Source organism: Perca flavescens, chromosome 21, assembly GCF_004354835.1.
Source record: "Perca flavescens isolate YP-PL-M2 chromosome 21, PFLA_1.0, whole genome shotgun sequence".
Lineage (NCBI taxonomy): Eukaryota > Metazoa > Chordata > Actinopteri > Perciformes > Percidae > Perca > Perca flavescens.
In genome coordinates this window covers 21,959,546-21,981,131 of record NC_041351.1, presented here as the reverse complement: position 1 = coordinate 21,981,131, position 21,586 = coordinate 21,959,546, and the positions used below count along the sequence as shown (strand labels likewise).

The 21,586-nt window shown below is 41.3% G+C and overlaps 1 protein-coding gene across 2 annotated transcripts in view; it reads right to left on the bottom strand.

The window, feature by feature from the left end:
* Positions 1–11,615: 11,615 nt before the first annotated feature.
* lmf1 (lipase maturation factor 1) overlaps positions 11,616–21,586 on the bottom strand; it is a 28,960-nt gene continuing 18,989 nt past the window's right edge. For both annotated transcript variants that reach the window (XM_028567359.1, XM_028567358.1), the window contains exons 6-11: positions 18,815–18,982; positions 18,218–18,398; positions 14,772–14,925; positions 14,038–14,221; positions 13,337–13,449; positions 11,616–12,431 (exon numbers count right to left, since the gene is read on the bottom strand). In XM_028567359.1, the coding sequence (XP_028423160.1) occupies positions 12,245–12,431; positions 13,337–13,449; positions 14,038–14,221; positions 14,772–14,925; positions 18,218–18,398; positions 18,815–18,982 (987 nt within the window). In that variant the 3' untranslated portion in view covers positions 11,616–12,244. The remainder of the gene's footprint in view (positions 12,432–13,336; positions 13,450–14,037; positions 14,222–14,771; positions 14,926–18,217; positions 18,399–18,814; positions 18,983–21,586) is intronic.

Here is a 21,586-nt window from a genome sequence, read left to right as displayed (position 1 = left end):
TGGCTTGAAATTTTATATTTGCATTTGCACAAACTGGGGTAGACGCTCCATATTCATGCGCCATCATGAAATACGTTAGCCGGTAAGGGACATACAGGACATTCTGCTCCGCCTTTTGCATTTTCGCTGTCGCATGATATACTCACAGGTGCTGCTAATGCTGCTAATGGGTATTTTAGCTTCCCAGCCCCGGCAAGATTAAAGAAGGAAACATGGAGGACCACATTCATTATTCAAAAGTGTATTCAAAATCATAATTTCAGGAACAGGAGTCTTCTTCTTCTTCGCCCAGAAAAAGAAAAAGGATATTGATAAGAGCAAGAGACCGGCTTTTTGAAGCGTGAAGGCTACCGTAGCTGTAATACCTACTTTGAAGTGCGTGGTGCGAGAGAGCTGATTGTGATATATGATCTCAACGCTAGATGGGAGAAATTCCCATACATTGGACCTTTAAGCCTCAGTTGATGCAGGTAATGTGACTGAAGCTAGGGCTGGGCAATATATCGATATTCTATCGACATATGAGACTAAATATTGTCTTAAATTTTGGATATCGTAATATCGTGATATGACACGTTTGTCTTTTCCTGGTTTTAAAGGCTGCATTACAGTAAAGTGATGTCATTTTCGTAACTTACCAGACTGTTCTAGCTGTTTACCCTCTTATTCATTGTATCCACATTACTGATTATTATTTATCAAAAATCTCATTGTGTAAATATTTAGTGAAAGCACCAATAGTAATCGCTGCAATATCGATGTATTTGGCAAAATATATTGTGATATTTGATTTTGAAAATGTGAAATGAATGGGGGAGGGGTGGGGGTCATGCGTGGCCACACTACACAGGACTAGAGGACTGTGGGAAAGGGTGGTATCAAAATATAAGCGCCCATTTAAGGCAATTGTCAAGTGAGCAGAAGGTTTCCACATCGGTTATGTCCGTTTAAACAATTTTGTCCACTATAAAAAAACTGAAATAAAAAAATCAAACAGAGGTTTAGCAACAACAGCCCTGAGAGGAAACGAGGTGGGACGAGCAAGCAAAAACCACCATACAAGCATTATACATCCGTCAATCCAGCAAAGGCATTTTATTCTTATTTATTTGCATCTCCTTAAAGCAGCTATAATCAATGTTTTTATATTAGCAATGGATCCCACGCATATAGTGACAAACCCACGGATAATTATCACCTGACTGCAGTTCTCATCTTTCAGCTCATTGTTGTGGTTTTCCTGCCAGTAGAGTTAGCATTTTGCTTCACCATTACCCACTATCATTACCGTAAAGATGTAAAAAAAATTAAATAAAAACGCCGTACACTACCTGAGCAGTAGCAAACAGCAGACAGACACAGTTAGCTGGTGAACATAGTGGAATGTTTAAGCAGCTAAAGAGCCCGATATTTGAAACAGAGCTGAAAGAAGAGTGAATGCTGGACTCCCATTTAACAGGTGAACAGAAACATGACTCCAAATGAATGTTGATGTACCTCTGGACCTGCTGCATGTGTAAATAAGAAACTGCTAGCTAACCAGTTCACTGTATCAGCTGTATTAAAAAGGTGATAATTATGTAAAAGGTTGTATTTAAGGCTTGTTTTGGCTGCGGCCCAAAAAAGATTTTAAGATGCTGTACTCAATATTCAGAACATTAATTTAGCAGCAAACAATTATTTGCTATGGTTTTTTTTTTTTTTTTAAATAGAGGACGAGTTTCCTTCTCTACATATTATATGCCTTGGTCCCTCGTATATATTGACATAGAAAATAAAGACACTGAAGAAATTGGACCAGAAACTATAAAGATAATTAAGTGATAACTTCCATGCACACGGTAAACATGAATGGAACAGAGTGTATTCATCTGTTATTCCCCCCCAGCAAAATATAAGGTCAAAAACCATTGAGGTGTCCTTACCCTGTTGTCATGAATGTACAGTAGCCTACATCACTAGATGGTTACTGGTCCAGTGAACTAAGACTATAGTTTGGGAGGATTGTACAATTAGGATAAATTCTTAAAATTGTACAATTTTCCCAAATTATAGTCCCAGTACTGGACAACACAAATTGTGTGCCAAGAATGCCAAATACAATGTACATGGAAGAGGAACAAACATGATCCTTATTGTAACAGAATTAAAAAACAAATGAATCAACTAAATTAATTCAAGGTGCATCGGTCAACTATAGAAATGTACAGCATTGTATGTATTGCCCTTAGTAACAGACTTCATTTAAAACACATTTGAAATTATATCAGCCTTTTCTAATTATATCAACAACTGCCATAATATATTAATTAAACTTCTAACAACAATATGAACAGCAGTCTTCATACAGCAATATAACAGTAATGATGTCACATGAATAATTATAAAAAATAATGGTCACAACTTTAAATAATAACAGTACTTAAATGAACAGCAATATGCACCTGTTGTATTTTAATCCAAGCTCATAACAATAAGGTAAAACCACTGCTGGGTGATCAGAAAAGGCTCCAGGATTAAATAAATCCTGGCTGTTAGCCTGGTCGGGAGCAGGCTAGCTGCACAGAATAAATCTCCATGGAGATTTATGTGCCTCTGCTTTCGTGAAACCGAGTCAAAGCTAAATTCATCCAGGATAACGGGGAAATCCCGGTTTAATCCCTTATCTTGGTTTTGTGAAAGATGCCCCTGAACTCAAAGATCTAAGACTTTTTCTATGTACACAAAAGGCTTATTTCTCTCAAATATTGTTGACAAATCTGTCTAAATCTGTGTTAGTGAGCACTTCTCTGCCGAGAAAGTCCATCCACCTCACAGGTGTGGCATATCAAGGTGCTGATTAGACCGCATGATTATTGCACAGGTGTGCCTTAGGCTGGACTTTGTGGATTGTGATTGGTTTAAAGAAATCCAAACAACCCAGAGTGTTTTTGTTTTTTTCTCCTATCCTGGAACGTATGTGTGGTGTAGCCAGACCTTACTCCGCAAGCACTGTGGAGATGGGACTGGCAATGTGAGACTGATCATGACTCACCCCTTAAGTCATACAGCTCTTTACCTTAAATAGCAAGCAAACGGACGTTTTCCTGCGTTCGCTGTGACGATACATATTCCATAAAGCATTTTACGTGACAATGAACAGAGGATTTGTCCACCGGTGACTCACTTGAGCATCTTCTTCTGTAACAATCTTCTTCAGTGAGAAACGTTCACACCCGAGAGCTGCCCAGTACAACCAGTAGCCATTGGCTGTGATGCGATTCACTCACTTCTACCGTCCAGACGTTCCCAGCAGGGAATCAAACTGACAAACCCACAACGCTTTCTAGTCATAACCAGTCTTTGAGCATTGCTGCCTCCCCAATTTAATATGATAACAGAGGAGCAACAGGGAAAATGGCCTGATCCAAACTGGGGCTGGCTGTAGAGATGAGACAGACACGTCTCTTTTCTTTTTTTACTTTATCCTTGCATTTTTAAACTTTATCCCTGCACTGCCTGTGATTCAGTATGCATGGTAAGGTGCTCACCTTACCATGCATACTGAATCACAGGGTCAGTCCCTGCTCTGTCACTGCAAGCGTCTCATGCTTATACATCCCTTAGTACATTCACGTGGATTTTTTTTTATTTAGTATCTTTTCTTCTATTGTCCATATTATTCATGTGGATTTGTTATTTTATCATGTGTGTGTTGTTTGTGATGTCTTTAAGCCACTGGGACCTTGAATTTCCCCTTGGGGGATCAATCAAGTATCTATCAAATATCAAGTCACATAAAAGTGCAAGAAAAGCTGCGAAAGCAATTTGGCGGGGAAATTTATTTGCAGTCCGAAGGCGGGGGGGGAACACAACAAACGGGATGCACATGCGTTTGATGAGGAGACTATTAAAAAGGCCCATGCTGTGTGAGCGGTACATCGTCAAACCCAATGAGCCACAAACAACAGGAGCACACACACACACACACACACACACACACACACACACACACACACACACACACACACACACACACACACACCACTGATGTTAAAATAGAGATCCCACCTAGCTGTTTATTTACCCTTCAAATAATTTGTGACTTCATATTACTGAAAGCACATATTTGTGGAGCCCTAGAGATTAATATTGAATAAATCAACAACACATTTAGAAACAATCAGTAAACAGTGCAAGTTCTATAAATGGGTCAATGCATTGTGAACCAAAATCATTAAAATGTAACCTCATCCTTACCTAAGCAATTTTAAGTTGGCCTCTCTTAAAGCTATAGTGCGTAGTTTCTGTCGCCCCCATGAGGAATTCTAAGTAATGACCACAACACTGTCGGCACGTCCACATGATACAAGCCTTCTGTGATCCCGCACAGCCCCCACCCCTCCCCCACGAAGTTGCTAGTAGCCAAGGAGAACACGGAGGATTAAAAAACATCATTGACTCTTCAGAAGAGCTAATTGTCACTTGAGTTTCTGCACGCGAAAGTCGCCAGACGACACAATCTTCTGAACATAGCCATGCTGAGAAGTACAGAGAGAGTTGTGTGGAGCTGATAGTCTTAATTAGCTTTTGTAGCAATGGCTTGAATGTAATGGACGTTCATTAATATCAAAAAGCACTAAAGCCTTAAAAGGGATGATTTGGATCTTTTGAAGTGTGGTTGTATCGGGGAATTCTCCATAGTCAGTGTATAAGCTATAGTAGATGGGAGTTGGCACGCCCCCCAGTTTGGAGAAGCAGATAGAATCAAGCATCTAAAAAAGGACAACCTAAAAACATCAATATCAATTTAAAAGGCAGGGTTGGAAAAAGTTAGCAAGATTCAAAAGTAGCATTTCCTTGGGGATCCATCTAGCCCCACAGCAATTTTACTCATTTAATCATTCAATGGTAAGCAAACCCCTAATACTATCATACCGAATGTTTAAACCAAACATGACTACTGTTAGCCATGTGTAAACAGGAGGGGTAGAGTACGGGCAGCGGGGCAAGGAGGCATTTCATTGGTTCTTTCCAAGCGGACGTCGAGGTATTGATTGGTGGGCGTTTTTACAGGATTACAGCAGCACAGATGATGGATCAAATTTCCGTTCCTTTTTCAGAGCCTATAAGTTCTTTATTACTGTTGGGGAATAACGACCATTTCAAATCCTATATTAAAGGGGTGATAGAATGATTATATAGGGTATTTTACACTGTTCCTTAAGGTCTCCTAATGGGGTATGTAACATTGGTTGGGCTGAAAATTGCCCGAATGCTATTTTATTAGGCCCTTAACTACCCTGTGAATATGGCTCTATTTGGAACAAGAGCTTTTCTTCCAAATATGGTATGCTCATGAATATTCAGAATGAGCTACGCGCTGATTGGTTTGAGCAAACTACATAGAAACACATGGGAGACTCGACAGCAGGTCTCACTGCAAAGTTATACATTGTTTGTTGGGCTATTACGTTATTAAATTCACTTCTGAGACTTTTTTAAGCGAGAAATCAACTATATAAAGCTCAAATATGGGACGTTTTACAAAAATTGATGGCTTATTGCAAATTTGGTAATACTGTGTGTAGGAGTTCAGCTGCCGGTGCTGCCTGTGTTGCTGCCTCGCTGATCGGCCTGCCTTCCTTTACACACCCCGACCTGCTCTGAGCTCGATTGAGCTCCGTTACGGCTTGCAGCCCACAGCACTCCATACCCGCGCAAAGTCACCGTTTTGGGGTTAATGGACCAAACGATGCTGCCCTGACAGAGCTCCAGGGCCTGCAGCTCCCCTCTTCCTGCTAGCTAAATGGCCCATGTGTGAGAGTGATAGCGTGTAGCGGGTTTCGTTATCTATGACTGTCCCTTCAATCCTAGCTATGTGTGGCTAGCTACAAATCACAGATAGTTAGCTTCATTTTTGGCGTAATTTCTGTATATTTACAGTTTGAATTCCATCACGCCACTTATACATCTCCCTAAAGGTCGTATAAAGCTAACAACGGTGTCCGATTCCAAGTTAATGAATTTTTGTGAACAGTGGGGGTTTTGTTAGCTATGACTGTCCCTTCAATCCTAGCTATGTGTAGCTAACTACAAATCACGGATAGTTAGCTTCATTTTTGGCGTAATTTCTGTATATTTACAATTTGAATTTCATCACGCCACTTATACAACATCTCCCTAAATGTCTTATAAAGCTAACAACGGTGTCCAATTTCAAGTTAATGAATTTTTGTGAACAGTGGGGGTTTCGTTAGCTATGACTGTCCCCTCAATCCTAGCTATGTGTAGCTAGCTACAAATAACGGATAGTTAGCTTCATTTTTGGCGTAATTTCTGTATATTTACAGTTTGAATTTCATCACGGCACTTATACAACATCTCCCTAAATGTCTTATAAAGCTAACAACGGTGTCCGATTTCAAATTAATGAATTTTTGTGAACAGTGGGGGTTTCGTTAGCTATGACTGTCCCTTCAATCCTAGCTATGTGTAGCTAGCTACAAATCACGGATAGTTAGCTTCATTTTTGGTGTAATTTCTGTATATTTACAGTTTGAATTTCATCACGCCACTTATACAACATCTCCCTAAATGTCTTATAAAGCTAACAACGGTGTCCGATTTCAAGTTAATGAATTCTAGGAGGAGCTAGCTCTCATTGATAGAGCTAGGATACATCCAGACGCAGGCTCTATCAATGAGACTCGCGGACAAGCAGCGTTTATTTCCCCAATCGTTTGTTTAAATAACTCAACACATTATAATTACACACATTAAAAGATTAACTGGAACCTGTGTTAACAGATTGCTGGCGTAACAAGCTCGCTGACCGTGCTCTCACTCACACACACCGGGCATTTAGCTAGCAGGAAGAGGGGAGCTGCAGGCCCTGGAGCTCTGTCAGAGCACCAGCGTTTAGTAGTCCATTATCCAAAAACCGGTGACTTTGCGCGGGTATGGAGTGCTGTGGGCTGCCAGTCGTGACGGAGCTCCAAGTACCTCAGAGCAGGCCGGGGTGTGTGAAGGAAGGCAGGTCGGGCGGCGAGGCCGCAACACAGACAGCACCGGCAGCTGAATTCAGACACACAGTTGGACAAAATTTGCAATTAGCCATCCATTTTCGTAAAATGGCCCATATTTGAGCCTTACATAGTTGATTTCTCGCATAAAAAAGTTTCAGAAGTGAATTTTGTAATGGAATAGCAGAGATCTGCGCGCAACCTAGATTCGGAAGACTTGATCTCAGATTAGTTGTGTAGCCTATGTAAATGTTGGGGCGTAACCGTTCTCTTAATACACCCATGGGCTGACAAAGGTTCCGGTTTTTGGGAGATTGACGTCAACTTCCAGCTTTGTTGGGATTCGCCCGTTTTCAGCGGCAGTTTGAAAATATGAGATTTTCATAGTAAAGGGGTGTCAGTGGGACTTTGAGCTTCTATGTATGTCCTATTTACCCACTGAACTGTCGTTATTCAACTATGACAGGGTAAAATCGGTTTGCATTCTATCACCCCTTTAAAAAGTGTACAATGGAAATAGTTACCAGCCCTGCCTTTAAGTGTATGCTATATTTTAAATATTTTCACAGCTTTACCTTGCCGTCAGACAACCCTTTCACAAGCCATTATTTCCATCTTTGCTCTCTTCAAAAACCGCAAAACAGTCATTTTACCTCGCACCTGCTCTATCGCTGCCTTGATCTGATAGTTTGCTAGGGGGTCGGCCCTATGGTCCCACAGCCATATGTTCCCACAGCCCAACGTTCTCACAGCCCAATGGTCCCACAGCCCTATGTTCCCACAGCCCAACAATGGTCCCACAGCCCTATGTTCTCACAGCCCTATGTTCTCACAACCCAATGGTTCCACAGCCCTACATTCTCACAGCCCAATGGTCCCACAGCTCTATGTTCCAACATTTCTATGAATTATTTTTCACTGAAAATTAGGCCCTATGTTCTCACAGCCCTATGTTCCCACACTTCTAAGAGTTTTCTTAAAATTAGGCCCTATGATAGGGTTAAGGTTAGAGTTAGATTCCATCTGTAGTCCATTGCTACTGGATAATAGGTTGGGTGTAATTGGCTACCAAATTGGGAGAAAGGGGGATAAAATCTGTCACAAATTTATGAAAATGGAAATGTGGAAACATAGGGCCTAATTTTGAAAAAAATCTTAGATATGTGGTAACATAGGGCCAAATTTCCAGTGAAAAAAAAAAATTCTTAGAAATCTGGAGAACACAGCGCTGAGGGAACATAGGCACACTCCCGTTTGCTTGTGTAATTGTGACACTTTGGTCTTTTAAAAGGGTTAGGAACTAGCTGGACTAAGCTAACCGATAAAGTCAGCGGTAGACCAGCAACCTGCATGTTCTGCGAGTTAAATGACTCCTTTTGTCAAAGGAGTCTGGTGGCTTGAAGAGAACAATTCAGCGGCCGCAGTTTTTCGTCATAAAGGACTGTCTGACTGCAAGGCAAAGCGGAGAAAATATACAAAATATAGCATATTAAACGGATATTGTTTTAGGATGATAAAATGCATTTAGCTGCTGCAGTACATTGAAAAAAGCTTCTGCCTGCTTCTCCAAACTGGGGTCGTGCCGACCGCCATCTACTGTAGCTAATACACTGACTATGGAGAAGCAAACTCTCCCCAAGCAAGCTCGACAATCGCTAGCCAGTTAGCTCCTGTTAGCTAGAGTCGAAGAAGTTCTGAATCAACTGTGAGGCTGCTGTGAGTACACAGTACACAGACACAGTAAACTCTCCCCCCTCCCTCTGTCTATAACAACATCGTGTGAATGCTCATTCTTCAAAAACACAGATCCACTGTGTCACACAAATCACCAGGTTCATTTCATTATTTATTTTATTTTATCAGTAGAGACAGATGGTTTGTTGTGCTGACGCTCACATGGTTGGTTCTGGGTATTAGAGCCAACAATAAGACTGCTGAATGATTTTCCATCTGCTGTTTGAACTGGACCATGAGGAGGTCAATAAATGTCCGACACTCTCTCTTTGCGCAGCAGGATGTGTGGCACAAGAGATGGGAAAAGGAACTAGGCAATGGCTAGAATAACTCATATTTGAGATGCACTGCACGTCGTAAATAGGTATGGGTTTCAGGCAGCTCTTTGGGACATATCTTCACCAGATGGGTAGAATCCAAAGCCAAAAAACAGGCTCAATTAATCCAAGACATACAAAAGTAAGTGAAGGATTGGATCAATTAGGAAGAAAAATAATCAAAATGTATTCCAATTCATTTTGCAGACACATTTGGCCCCAACAAAGTTTATCGTCAGTCACTGACAAATTTTTGGTGAGCATTCGCAGTCACTATGTACTTTTGAATTTCTCACGCACATTAGGGGCTGAAAAACTTTTGAAGGGGATGTTGTTGACTTACACAAAGATATCCAACCTGTACCAAGGTGTGGTACCATGGTGTAGGCCTACACTTGTAGTATGTTTTTTGAGTAGTGATTATTACTGATCATTTGTTTAGAGTAGTGTTGTGCTGAAGTGGTGAATGTGGGTGAGGGAAGCACAAAGCCCAGTTAGAATGAATAACCTGGAGAACAGCACCATCTAGTGGCCTCTTTGTGTTACTATAATGCCTACCAGAGAGCCATAGAGACAGGTTTGTGTCGGGTGACTAATATCCAGTACAATTTTCTTCTTATTTATTTTAATTTATTTGCATTTCTAATGGTTTTCCCTTCATCTCAACTTCAACTGTTAAACACATCATGTTATTGCTGTAATGCAGCATTACGGGTTTATGTTAGAAACTCACTGAAATGATATGACAGCCTAACTCTTTTGCAATCTTTTAATTTATTCATATATAATCTCTCTAGTTGTATATTGTATGTGTTTATAGCTGGGGAGGTGAGAGCTGCTGGACCTCCAGAAGGTAAACCTCCACGGAAACGTTTTTAGGTCTTATTTGATTTGAATTGTATTGCTTGGAATTGTTTTCAACTGACCTTGCACTGATGAACAACGTCCTTGTCGCTGCAATTCTGTCTCTCCATTTTGTGAGTCTTCGTTCACTGTTTTCAAGAATTCAAGGTAACACCGGGTGAGTAATTGATACACAAATTATCACTTTGGAGATTAATGGTTCTGCTAAATGCAGCAGAACCTTATCTACCTTATCAAAATGCAACTTGACCGCAGACAGTTTTGGTGCGTTATGCTAGTAGCGGCTAATGTAGCCTTGCGCCGCTAGCAAGCTAGAGAGGTCTGGTAACCTCACTTCACTTCTTTCTAACTTAACACCCCCAGATTTTTTCTTCTTTTTCCAATATAGCCTTCAGCCCAGGGAAACGCTTGTTTCGAGGACCTATCTTCAAAATGCACAATGTCCGTTTGTTGAAACCTCACTGAGTAGCTAAACAATTTCAACAAGTGTTAAATAGTGGAAGAAGAGAGGGGGACATTTTAGTCCGTTACTCCTCTATCCCCTGCGAAGAACAAGGAAGGCTGACACAATTTCTGCAAGTTTGTGTTTTTATATGGCTTATTTAGACAAAATATGTGTTTTACTTTAAACCACCACAAGTGTGCTAGAGCTAAGCTAGTCAAATGCTAAGTGACACAACCAAAAATTTGAGAGGGGTCTGGCTGCAGACCTCCAGTGTCAGGCTGCTTCCGTTGCAGGCTCCACTCTCAGGCTGCCTCCAGTGTCAGGACCGGAAATAAACTTTTTGTGCGTCTCTTAAAGGACTGAACACGCTGAATCCACGGGTTACGTTTGCAAATTGCCGAATGATAATACTGAATGTGGATGGTTTGTAATAAATACGTTACGCTAACGGTGGTTAACGTTTGACTGACAATCAGGTTATCGGACGATCTCTTATGCGCAAGACACTTTTACTGTATACACACTTTTGGAAGAAGCCTCTTTGTGGTTGATTTATTCTTAATTAATTTAAAATTAATCAACACTAACACGAAAAACATGAATTTATAAGTTGCATTATAAGTCTACCAGCATTATTATCGCATTAGCCTACATCCAGTGTCAAAATAAACGCCATTCATATATAGTCATAGTCTCTGCTATAGTTTAGCGACATTAGTCCATGTAAAAACGTTGACCTTAATGGAATATGCATTTCCTAATGGAAAATGTATTTATTGACACAAGTTAATGTCCGATCAGAGGGTTATACATACTGAAGTAATCTCAGCTATTATGCCCCAAGCCACAGAGTAAACCCAAGACACCGGTTTGTACGTTTTCAACAGATGGTTTATTTACAAATAATGAAAATAAAATGACAAATTGGCACTGCAATCTTCTTTAGAGAAATTCAAAATATCAAAAACAACACCTGCAGAAACGGGTGTAGAACTAGAAACATGGTGATATCACAATACATAAAAACTAGAAGTAATCTTTGAACTTACAGCTGGTTTTGGACACTAACTGGCACATAAAGTTTACATGCTGTCTTAGCTAGCGGTTAACCGAATTAGCTGTTAGCTAAACTAACGTTAGCTTAACTGTGGAGGCTAACGGCAGACCGCTACAATCAGCTAGCGGTTAGCCAAATTAACCGTTAGCTAAACTAACGTTAGCTTCCTGGTGGAGGCTAACGGCAGACTGCTATAATCACCTAGCGGTCCGCCAAATTAGCTATTAGCTAAACTAACGTTAGCTGGAGGCTAGCGTGGGAACAGATTGAGCCAGACTCCTTCAAGACACGCACAAAAAGTTTGTTATTTCCGGTCCTGACACTGGGGGCAGCCTGAAAGTGGAGCCTGCAACGGAAGCAGCCTGACACTGGAGGTCTGCAGCCAGACCCTCTTGAAAAATTTTGTCGGTCAAAAAACTGAACAAAAAAAAACTGGGGGGAAAAAATAGAAGGAAAAACTAAATTTGAATGGAAACTGTTTTAATGTTGATATTTTAGTCGACAGTCATAAACAATACTGACATATAATTACTTTAACAAGATGCAAAGTACAGTAATTAAGCACCTCATTTGTGATATATAGATACCTCACTCAATGAAACCTTGACAAGTATCACATTGTTTGGGAGTAACAAGATGTTTGATTTCAGGTTTTACCACGCAGTTCTTCAGGAAACATTGCAATCTAAAAAAAAAAAAAAAAAACCTGAAGGCATCCTTGGTCCTTTTTACCTGTGTTCAACCCCAGCAGCGTCCCACTGAAACAGACTTTAAAAACTGACGTCTTTTCCAACATCGACGCCTGTAGTCTGAGATCAGGGCTTTAGCTCCTTTTTGGTTGGATGTGAGGGTGGGGCCAGTTCCTGGACTGGAAGTAGCCCCTGAGTCCTTCCAGGTCCAGGGGAGGGAAGTAGGCTCCAATGCGTTTCCTCAGCCACCACTTCCCCTGAGCTGCGCTGCTGCTGCCCGGCGGGCTGAACTTGTACCTGAAATGTTCCCCTCGAACCCACCTGAGAGGGACGAGTACACAAAAAAAAAAAAGAGTCGAGTCCCATGAAACAAAGGCACTTTTAAAATGTCGGCGTCTCGTCTCCAAAAGCCCAAATGGCCGATACTGGTCATCATCATCATTGGTAGGATCATTGGGCATCGAGAACCTGTTCCAACTTGGAATTGTTTCATAAATGTACGATTCCAATTAGAAATAAACTTATTTTAACGGCACTAGAAGAAAAAAAACAACTTTGGAATCTTGTTCTTGTTTTTAGTACTTCAGTGTTTTGAGTCCATTTGGCACTTTTGTTTAAATATTGTTATACATTTGGGGAGTCTTGTATACTACTAATTAATACTTAAAACTATTGTAATCCGTTTGTCTGTCTGTAGCCAATGTTGTGTACTGTCCTAAACAGCTCTCTTTTGAGAATGAGGCCATGTATCTCAATGAGATTAATAAAGGCTAAATAAATAAAAAAATAAAATCTGCCAGATGTGCTGCACTTTACTCCTCTTTTCCACAGTGGTGGAACAGGTATTATAATTATACTATTTTTTAAATATTTTTCATCAGAGGTATATATTGTCCTAACAAATTCAAATGTGAGACACTGCAACAAATACATAATTCAGATTTAGTATTTTAGTACAGACAGACATTATGTGCTCTTTGCTGCAGCAGAGAGGGCTATAGCACAGAGAAGAACTACTCACAGGGAGCATGGGATTGTCATTTGATCGACCACTGCCAACACACGTTTGATGACAGATATATTTTTGTAACCAGAGGTGGATCTTTAATATGAAAAAGATGTGCTTCGGTGAAGTTGATATCGACATAAAACGCTTTATGCTAATAAAAGTTCATCATACAGTAGGAGGGTCTTCGCCGTGACGAGCGTGTGTGCTCTGCGTTTACCTGGGAGTTTCTCTGCCTTGGAAGGGATTGTGGTCGAGCAGGGAGAGGACTGCGCTGTCGTTGGACAGCAGACGTCCTGCTATGTGGATCACCCACTCGCTCTGCTCGTAGGTCTGGATGAAAAGACGGGGACAAGGTGTTAGAAAGGAAGGCAAGAGAAGAGGAAGAAAAGGAGAAAAAAAAAAAAACACACACACACACACAGGGTGTGAAAGAGACGTAAATGTGGATTCACAGAGGTGGAGAAAGAGACAGAGAGTGTATTCTAGTAAGAGGCTCTGAGGCAAAAGAGTGTGTGTGGCATAAAGAGGGACAACGCCAGAAGAGACAAGGAGAAAGATATGGAGGCTGACAGAAAACTGACATGTACAGAGATAAAAAAAAAGATTAATGGAGACTGGCTATACCAAAAGTGATATTATTTAATTGAGTACATGAGACTTCTGCCCCCTAGTGGCTAGAAACACTTAATACCACATGCAGTACTCAACGGCTGAGGCTCATGAACTCATTTTCGGCACACAAGCCCTAAAAATGAAGTGATTTCTGCTAATAAACCAGATAAAAAGGGAGGGGGGGGACAGTGAATTCTTACACCATTTACTAATGTCTCTATTTGTGTTTTGGCTAGGGCTGGGTATCGTCAAAGAAATTCCGATATTGGTACTGGCATCATCTCCTGCGGTCGTTCAGCATCTCACCTGGAAGGCTGCAAACCACATGAGCCAGTCCAGCCGGTAGTGGTACGGTGATATGACGCATGGTCGTCGGTAAAGGTCCCCTGGCTTACACAGGAACTGGTACTCCTCCCAAAGCGCCTCAGGGTCCTTGGGATCCTGGCTTAGAGTGCCCTGGAATATCACCTCGGTGCGCTCCTTGGTAATGCTGGACAGAGGTGTGGGTGGGGGCAGACACTTCAATATCTAATACTAATTTGGTAGTGAGTCGGTTATAGGGCTTTTTTGTTATCCCTTATTGCTTAAAATAGATTCATTCGGAGTAGCGTAATGTCTTTCTTTTTTAGGATTAATGGCCTTAGCTGTCAATTTTAAATAGGATTTGTATTTTGTGAAATGTTGTGTAATGTGAAATAATGTCCGTGTGTGTGTCAAATTGTATGGTCATGAGACAGATATCAGGACCCCAGGAAGAACAGCTTTTAGCTTATGCTGAAGCTAATGGGGATCCCAATAAAACAAACCAACCAACCAAATGCTTCATAAGCGGAGGGAAAGAGGGTTGAAGGCTGCTGATTTGATGTGTACAAATGCAAAACTGCAGAAATAATGAGAGTGCAAGATTTGAAAGTGCATGTGCTTTTTTGCGATCTTGAAAGTGCTTTTTTAAAAACATCTTAAGACCTTCCATTTAGGCGTGTTTTTAAACAGTTTTAAAAGGATCCACAGATATCATCAGAGCCCTGGCTGTACTGTACCTGCCGAAGGCCCCGTAGGTGTTGACGATACGCAGCGGGTCAAAGGAGGTGTTCATCACCTGCCTGGAGCTGAACAGGTTCATCACCACGGGAACGCTAAGGCAGCCAATCAGAACGCCCAAAGCGATGTTCATCACCCGACGTATCCACATACCTGCATTGCATAGAGCATAGTCGGGATCAACAGAAGTACATTTAAAGGATAGAGCGTGGGCGCCCGGATAGCTCAGTTGGTAGAGCGGGCGCCCATATATGGAGGTTTACTCCTCAACACAGTGGGCCCGGGTTCGACTCTGACCTCCGGCCCTTTGCTGCATGTCATTCCCCCTCTCTCTCCCCTTTCATTTATTCAGCTGTCCTGTCAATAAATGCCTAAAAATGCCCCCAAAAAATCTTAAACAAAAAATATTATAAGGCTTTGCCACTTTAAAATGCACTCGCTACGGGAAACAACAACCTTCGAGCAAGCTACACAATGAAAATGGCCTGCTTGGTTCTTTCAGGGAATGATTGTAGAGATTTACACAGAATATTTTTAAGGCATTTAGTCTCCAACAGGGACGTTTTGGGACAGATTGGAGAGAATTTTTATGGAAGAAGTACGGCAGTATACTGGTAAGAGGTAATTATTTTAAACCATGTTGGAAGAGCCAATTAGTGCCCTTGTGTTAAATAGGAACCAATCTTTGGTTCCTCGGGTGCAACACAGAACCACATACAGTTTTTGACCACACGCACACCAAGACCACAATACTACACAGGCATACATACAAGCAGTGATTTGTCTGGAAACCCAACTAAGATCTCATGGAAATAAATGGAACCAAAGGTTTTAACTGCAAATATGACTTGGACTTTCATTGATCAAAAAAGGTAAAAAGTGAAGTCAATTACTCTCCCCGTGGAATAGCACCTCAAGGGCTTAAAGCTTGGGCTTAGCCTCTACACATGTATCCAGGTCCTGTTACTGTATTTTGTGAACAGTATTCTGTAACTATCTTCATTTAATATTGTTATGTGGAGTTTTCTTTTGCGGGTTGAAAATGTTCCACCAAAACAGGCTCCTTCCCGAGACTTTTTGCAGAGCCACCGTCGTTGCGTCTGGAGCGTAGACGATTGGGAGGTTTAAAGAAATGCAAACAACCCAGAGCGTTTTTTTTCCCCCTCTTATCCCAGAATGCATCTGTGGTGTAGCCAGACCTTACTCCACAGCACTGTGGAGATAGGTCTGGCAATGAGAGACTACATAAAGTCAACTCCCACACAAATAGAAAGAGTGAATTAGCCTGAAAAACAGCACAGCAATGGAAAACTGCAACACCAGTCACTAGACAGCTCTTAGACAGATTGGATGAAATCGCTCCTGATTTGCCTAAAAAGGAGCAGATACAGCATTTATTTACTTGTTAAAGTTAGTTGACTTTTAGAGAAATAATGCATTTAACGTCTCCAGTTGTCCTGGATCTCAAAATGAGAGAATCAAGGTGACATATTTGTTAGTGTTAGGCCTAGAAAGGGATTCATCATTTACGGATGACGACATGTTTCCTGGTACAGGATTAGTACTATTAAATGTTTTAAGTCTAATGTGTATATGTGTGTGTATGATGACTTCAGTGAAAGAGGTTTGACCTGTTAGATCATGGGACAGCTGGTGCTGACAAATGTTGGCTTAGTCCACATCACTTCCTTCCTTCCTACCTGCCTGCTTATCCCACGCATGTTAAACACATCAACATAATCCAAAACTAAAACTCTTCATACTAAAAAGGACCGTCTGGGTCTGTTGAAGTGATTAAAACACGCTCACGCTCCAGGTACAAGCCTATTTTATATTCCACATCTTACGATAAAGCAAAAGACACTAACGGGTCCAATGAGACCAATTAGAGAGGGGCCACTTGTGCTTTAACCACATTTAAAGCAGTCTGTATTGTAAAAAATGTAAGCCACATCACATTAAAATCCCATAAACCATATGTCAAACTTTTCCCAGCTTCTCAGCTGTCCAAGTGCTAATCCCTTTTCTTCCCATAATTCCCCTTTTCTTCCATAATTCCCTTCCTCCTGTACCCATTAGCCTCCACTGTTACTGAGATGCCAATGTCTACACAAGAGTCTCTGGACCTATTGTGTGTATTAAAGTGTGATTTGAAGTAGGGCTGTCAAAATGAACGTGATAATAACGAGGTTTAGGCAAATTCCTTTTTAAAGGCACTTATTTTTTGATGCGTGATTAACGCGCGCACGTTCTGTGATTTGGGCCTCGGGCCGCTCCGTAGTTTGGTAAAATCAGGAAGCGATGCAGCAGTAACCCTGTGGATGGCTAGCAGAAACAAAGCTCTTTGGAAGAAATGCATGAAGCGAAAGGGTGTTTTTGAATGGCAAGTTCAGTTTCAGAGCCCTTCCAGATGGTTCACTCAACAAGTTATTTGCGTGTACTGTCGATGTTAACTGAGTTACCACTGGAGTACGTTGAGTCTCAGAATACCACTTGCTGGCCCAGCATATGGCGGACGCAGGGCACCCTCCTCCCCTTCCCACAGGCACGCCACCATTGTTGTGGATTGTTGCAATAATAATAAACATTTGCATAAAGCAAGCATATTCGTCCGCTTCCATGTTGATGAGAGCATTAAAAACTTACATTTAGAAGTACATTTAGAACACAAAAACTTATTTTGCAAAATTTATTTGCGATTAATCGCGAGTTAACTATGGACGATCATGCGATTAATTGCAAGTTAATTATGGACGATCATGCGATTAATCACGAGTTAACTATGGACAATTGTGCGCTTAACCATTAAATATTTTAATGGACTGACATTCCAAATTTAAAGAGATGGATGGATGGATGGATGGAAGGAAGGTGTTGTCTTTCTATTTTTAGCCTTATGTCCACTGTCAGCGTCATTTCCACGCTTCCCATTTATATCTATGGGAGAAGCTGTGCAATGCATTCTGGTAGCGTCGCAGGGACTTTGGAGAAGCAGGGCGTCGAGTCACCCGCTCCTCATTTGCATAAATCCACGCAACTTTATGCAAATGAGAAGCGGGCAGCATGGCCTCTCAAAAGCTCACTTAAATCTTTTTAACTGATCGTTTACGATGGATTTAGCATCTGCATAGCTTACTTCTTGCATAGAATGTTTTCAGAAACACATTTCGGTTAACTGTTTTCGTAAAATAAGAGACTGTGTTTCAAACAAGCTGCCACTATGGTCCGTCTGGTAGCAGACAGCCCCATCCGACGGCTTCGTTTGGTTGTATGTGGGTGTAGCCCATTTTCATTGTTGTCAGAGGTCAGTGAAGAATAATGTATAACTGCTGGTGGCAAGCCCACTAGCGTGCAACGCTGGAAAGCGGGGCAATTCCTGCTGTGAAAACAACGCCTATATGGACACGTACCACTAGGGTGTTTTGTGAATACAGCCCCGGAGTACCTTTGGTGGGAGTGGGGGTGCATCCGGCTGCATCCTCGTTCTGGATCTCGAGCACTGCCTTCTTGGCTCCACCTCTAGAGTGAAACAAGAAGCCCAGGCATGCATCATCAAAGCAGGCCAGACTGGGAACAATGGTCAGCCAGTTAAGGAAACTGAGGTTCCCACTCACTATCAGAACCACCTATACAGCACAAAAGACAAGACAAAGTGAAAAGACACACACAATATCATAATTAAACAACGGCTGGATTGTTAATATTACATCACTTTAGTATGAGGAGTCATTATAAGGAGTTCAACCAACATGTGGACGGCGAGTACGGATTTATTTTGAGCCACTCAAAATTGACTTACACTAACATGAGCTCTCTGACGCCAGTTGCAAATGATGCACAAATTAAGTTCAAGTGCACAGTGACACATAATGCAATAAAACACAGATCAAGGGAATCGAACATCACCTTAAATAGGCCAGTAAACGGGTTTAATGCAATAAGAATAATGCTAAATAATATACCAGCTTTCCTCACAAGATGCTAACAGCACTAGTGTTGTTATCATCGGCTCCTGTGAGTTGGTGAACAGTGTGCGAGATACCTGGAACAGGATCTGGATGGCTCCGTTGACCATGCACATTCGCCTGCCCAAGAAGGTGAAGAACGGGAAGATGAGCTCTATGAGGTGGTTGGACAATGTCTCGAAGCGATGAAACCACCATGGGGAGTGATGCATGTAGTAGGACATAGGGTTAGGAACTGGCTGGGTCTGGGGGGGGTGCAGAGAATGAGACAAAGGTGAAAATGTGAGCTCCAGACTATGATGCCAGATACGGTGCTTTGTAGCAGCAAACGTGTCAGAAAAGAGTGGTTTGTCAAGATAAATGTGGCCGCTAATAAATTGTTTTGTGGTTCCATAAATGTATCATTAAGGTCCAATACTTGTATCAACCATTTTCTTTAAAATAGACTTCTTCCGCGGTTTAAAATGCATGTTCTCTCTGCTTGACTTTGGCACTAAAATCTTGTCTGGAGACTTATGTATGGTGCCGCGCCTTGGGGGAAACATTTCCATGTCTAAATAAAGGTGGAACATTTATTTAAATGAAGGCAACCCCACCTACAAAAAACACAGACACATCAGAGCTGTGCAGTGTTTGTGTAGTTATGATTAAGCGTGTGTGTGCGTGTGTATTTGTGTGGGAGAGGTGGTCGCAGGCAAACCGTGTAATAGCTGAACATGCAAAAAGTGTCAGGTGAGGTCGTGTATAATAAATACAGCAGAGAAATAGGTGGGGGGGGTGGGTGTAAGAAAACAAGACGCTGGCACACTAGTCTACACTCTTATTGTTTTTATGGAATAGAAGAAGAAGCCTGTATTTAACCTGTAGCTTACCTAAATACCCCTGGAAATCTCCAGAAATCCAAAGGCAAGGAGCCTGCAACCTCAGCCAACCAAACAACCCCACCTGGCCTGCAAGCAAGCTGCATTACAACACACACACCGAAGCAAACAAAACACCAACTATGCCGAAACACACTTACACAGCCCCCGGGTAGTCAGGACAGGAGGGGATCTGCACTTTCTCTGCACGTTTGAAAGAGAGCTGTGTGTCAGAGGGGCTTAATAAGGCTTCCCCTGGCGCCAGTGGCTTCTGGTGTGTGTGTGTGTGTGTGTGTGTACAACCGTAAGGCCGTTGAGGTTGGAGCAGGTCAGAGAAACTAAGCCAGTATGGAATAAGGTCCATAACTAAAGGAATTCCCTTTGCGACATTTTTCTTTGTTGAATTCAGAGTTTAGTTAAAGTGAGATCATAAAGCTTTTGTTAGCCACCGGCCACGCGTGGATCGTACACATCGGACTTCAAGGATAAGGGTCCATGATGAAATGCAGAGTAATAGTTGCACGCGTAAAAAGGAGGGTCATAATTGTTTGCAAAAGCATCCATCATTGCATCAGTGATTATGGGACTTGCATTTGTCAGGTGGACATGCTACTGTTGCTGTACCTGCTGAATGTATAATTAGGCAAATGTCTGCTAGCTTGTCCCCACAAAACCCTATAGACAACCGATGATATATAGCTGGATTAAAAACAGTAATGCACAAAGGACAAAAAGAACAGCAAAAAAAGGAATTGGTTTAAAGCGTAAAGGGCACGGGCGCACACACGCGCACACACACACACACACACACACACACACACACACACACACACACACACACACACACACACACACACACAACACAAGGAAGATATATATATATATATATATATATATATATATATATATATATATATATATATATATATATATATATATATATATATATATATATATATATATATATATATATATATATATATGGGATGTCAATCAATTAAAAAAAATTAACTAATTAATTGCACAATTTGCTGTAATTAATCGCGATTAATTGCTTTTTTAAATTGAGACTGAAGTTTGTAATAATGGATATTTAAATGCTAAATCATTTAACTTTGCAAATATGAAGAAAAAACAAACAAGGAAAGGTTCTGCTAAGTTCAGAATGTTTAATATCTTTCAGAACAACAGCAGCAACAATTTGGCTTATTTAGTCCTGCTGAAGGCTGCTGAAACGGCTAGAAACTGTCCGATTTTTTCATTGGATTTTGGATTTAGAGGATACATTTTAATGACTTTGGTGACCCTCTAAATTATCTACCTGATGGATCGGCACCACATTTTGTACAGACATTCATGTGTCCCCTAGAAGGGATCCTACTGACTTTGGTTATTATAGAAATATTCCTATTTATTTAGATGTGTTATTCTCATTATAAAATTCATATAGTGTTGCTCGTTGCATAAGAGTTGCGTGTTGTCTTGTGGTCTTCGGTTGGGAGACACATTTGCATTCCCTGTGAAATGAACGAGACTCGGACGAATAGATGGTTTAGCATATGACTGACATGTTGGAAACTGTGAAACGGTTTTCTGTGCCAGACAGAGAAGTAGACAGGAAACAGCTTATCAGAGAGGTAGACAGGAAACAGCTTATCAGAGAAGTAGACAGGATACATCTTCTAGGTTGATGTGTGTGATCGTACACAGAGAAAAAGGTCACAAGAAGAGGAAGCTGCAACTGAAGAAGACCTGCGACTAATTGTGGTCTATGAACGAACACGAACACACACGCGCAGACATACACACACCTGGATACAGAAGAGGAGCAACGCCCCAGCGTAGGAGGATAAAAGGTTAGGGAGATGTTGAGACGGGGCTGTTCACAATATGAGAGAGACTGAGTGGACCTGACCCCGTATACTTTGTCTGCGGCCAGGGAAACTTAGAATATCTCTCTCTCTCTCTCTCTCTCTCTCTCTGCAAATA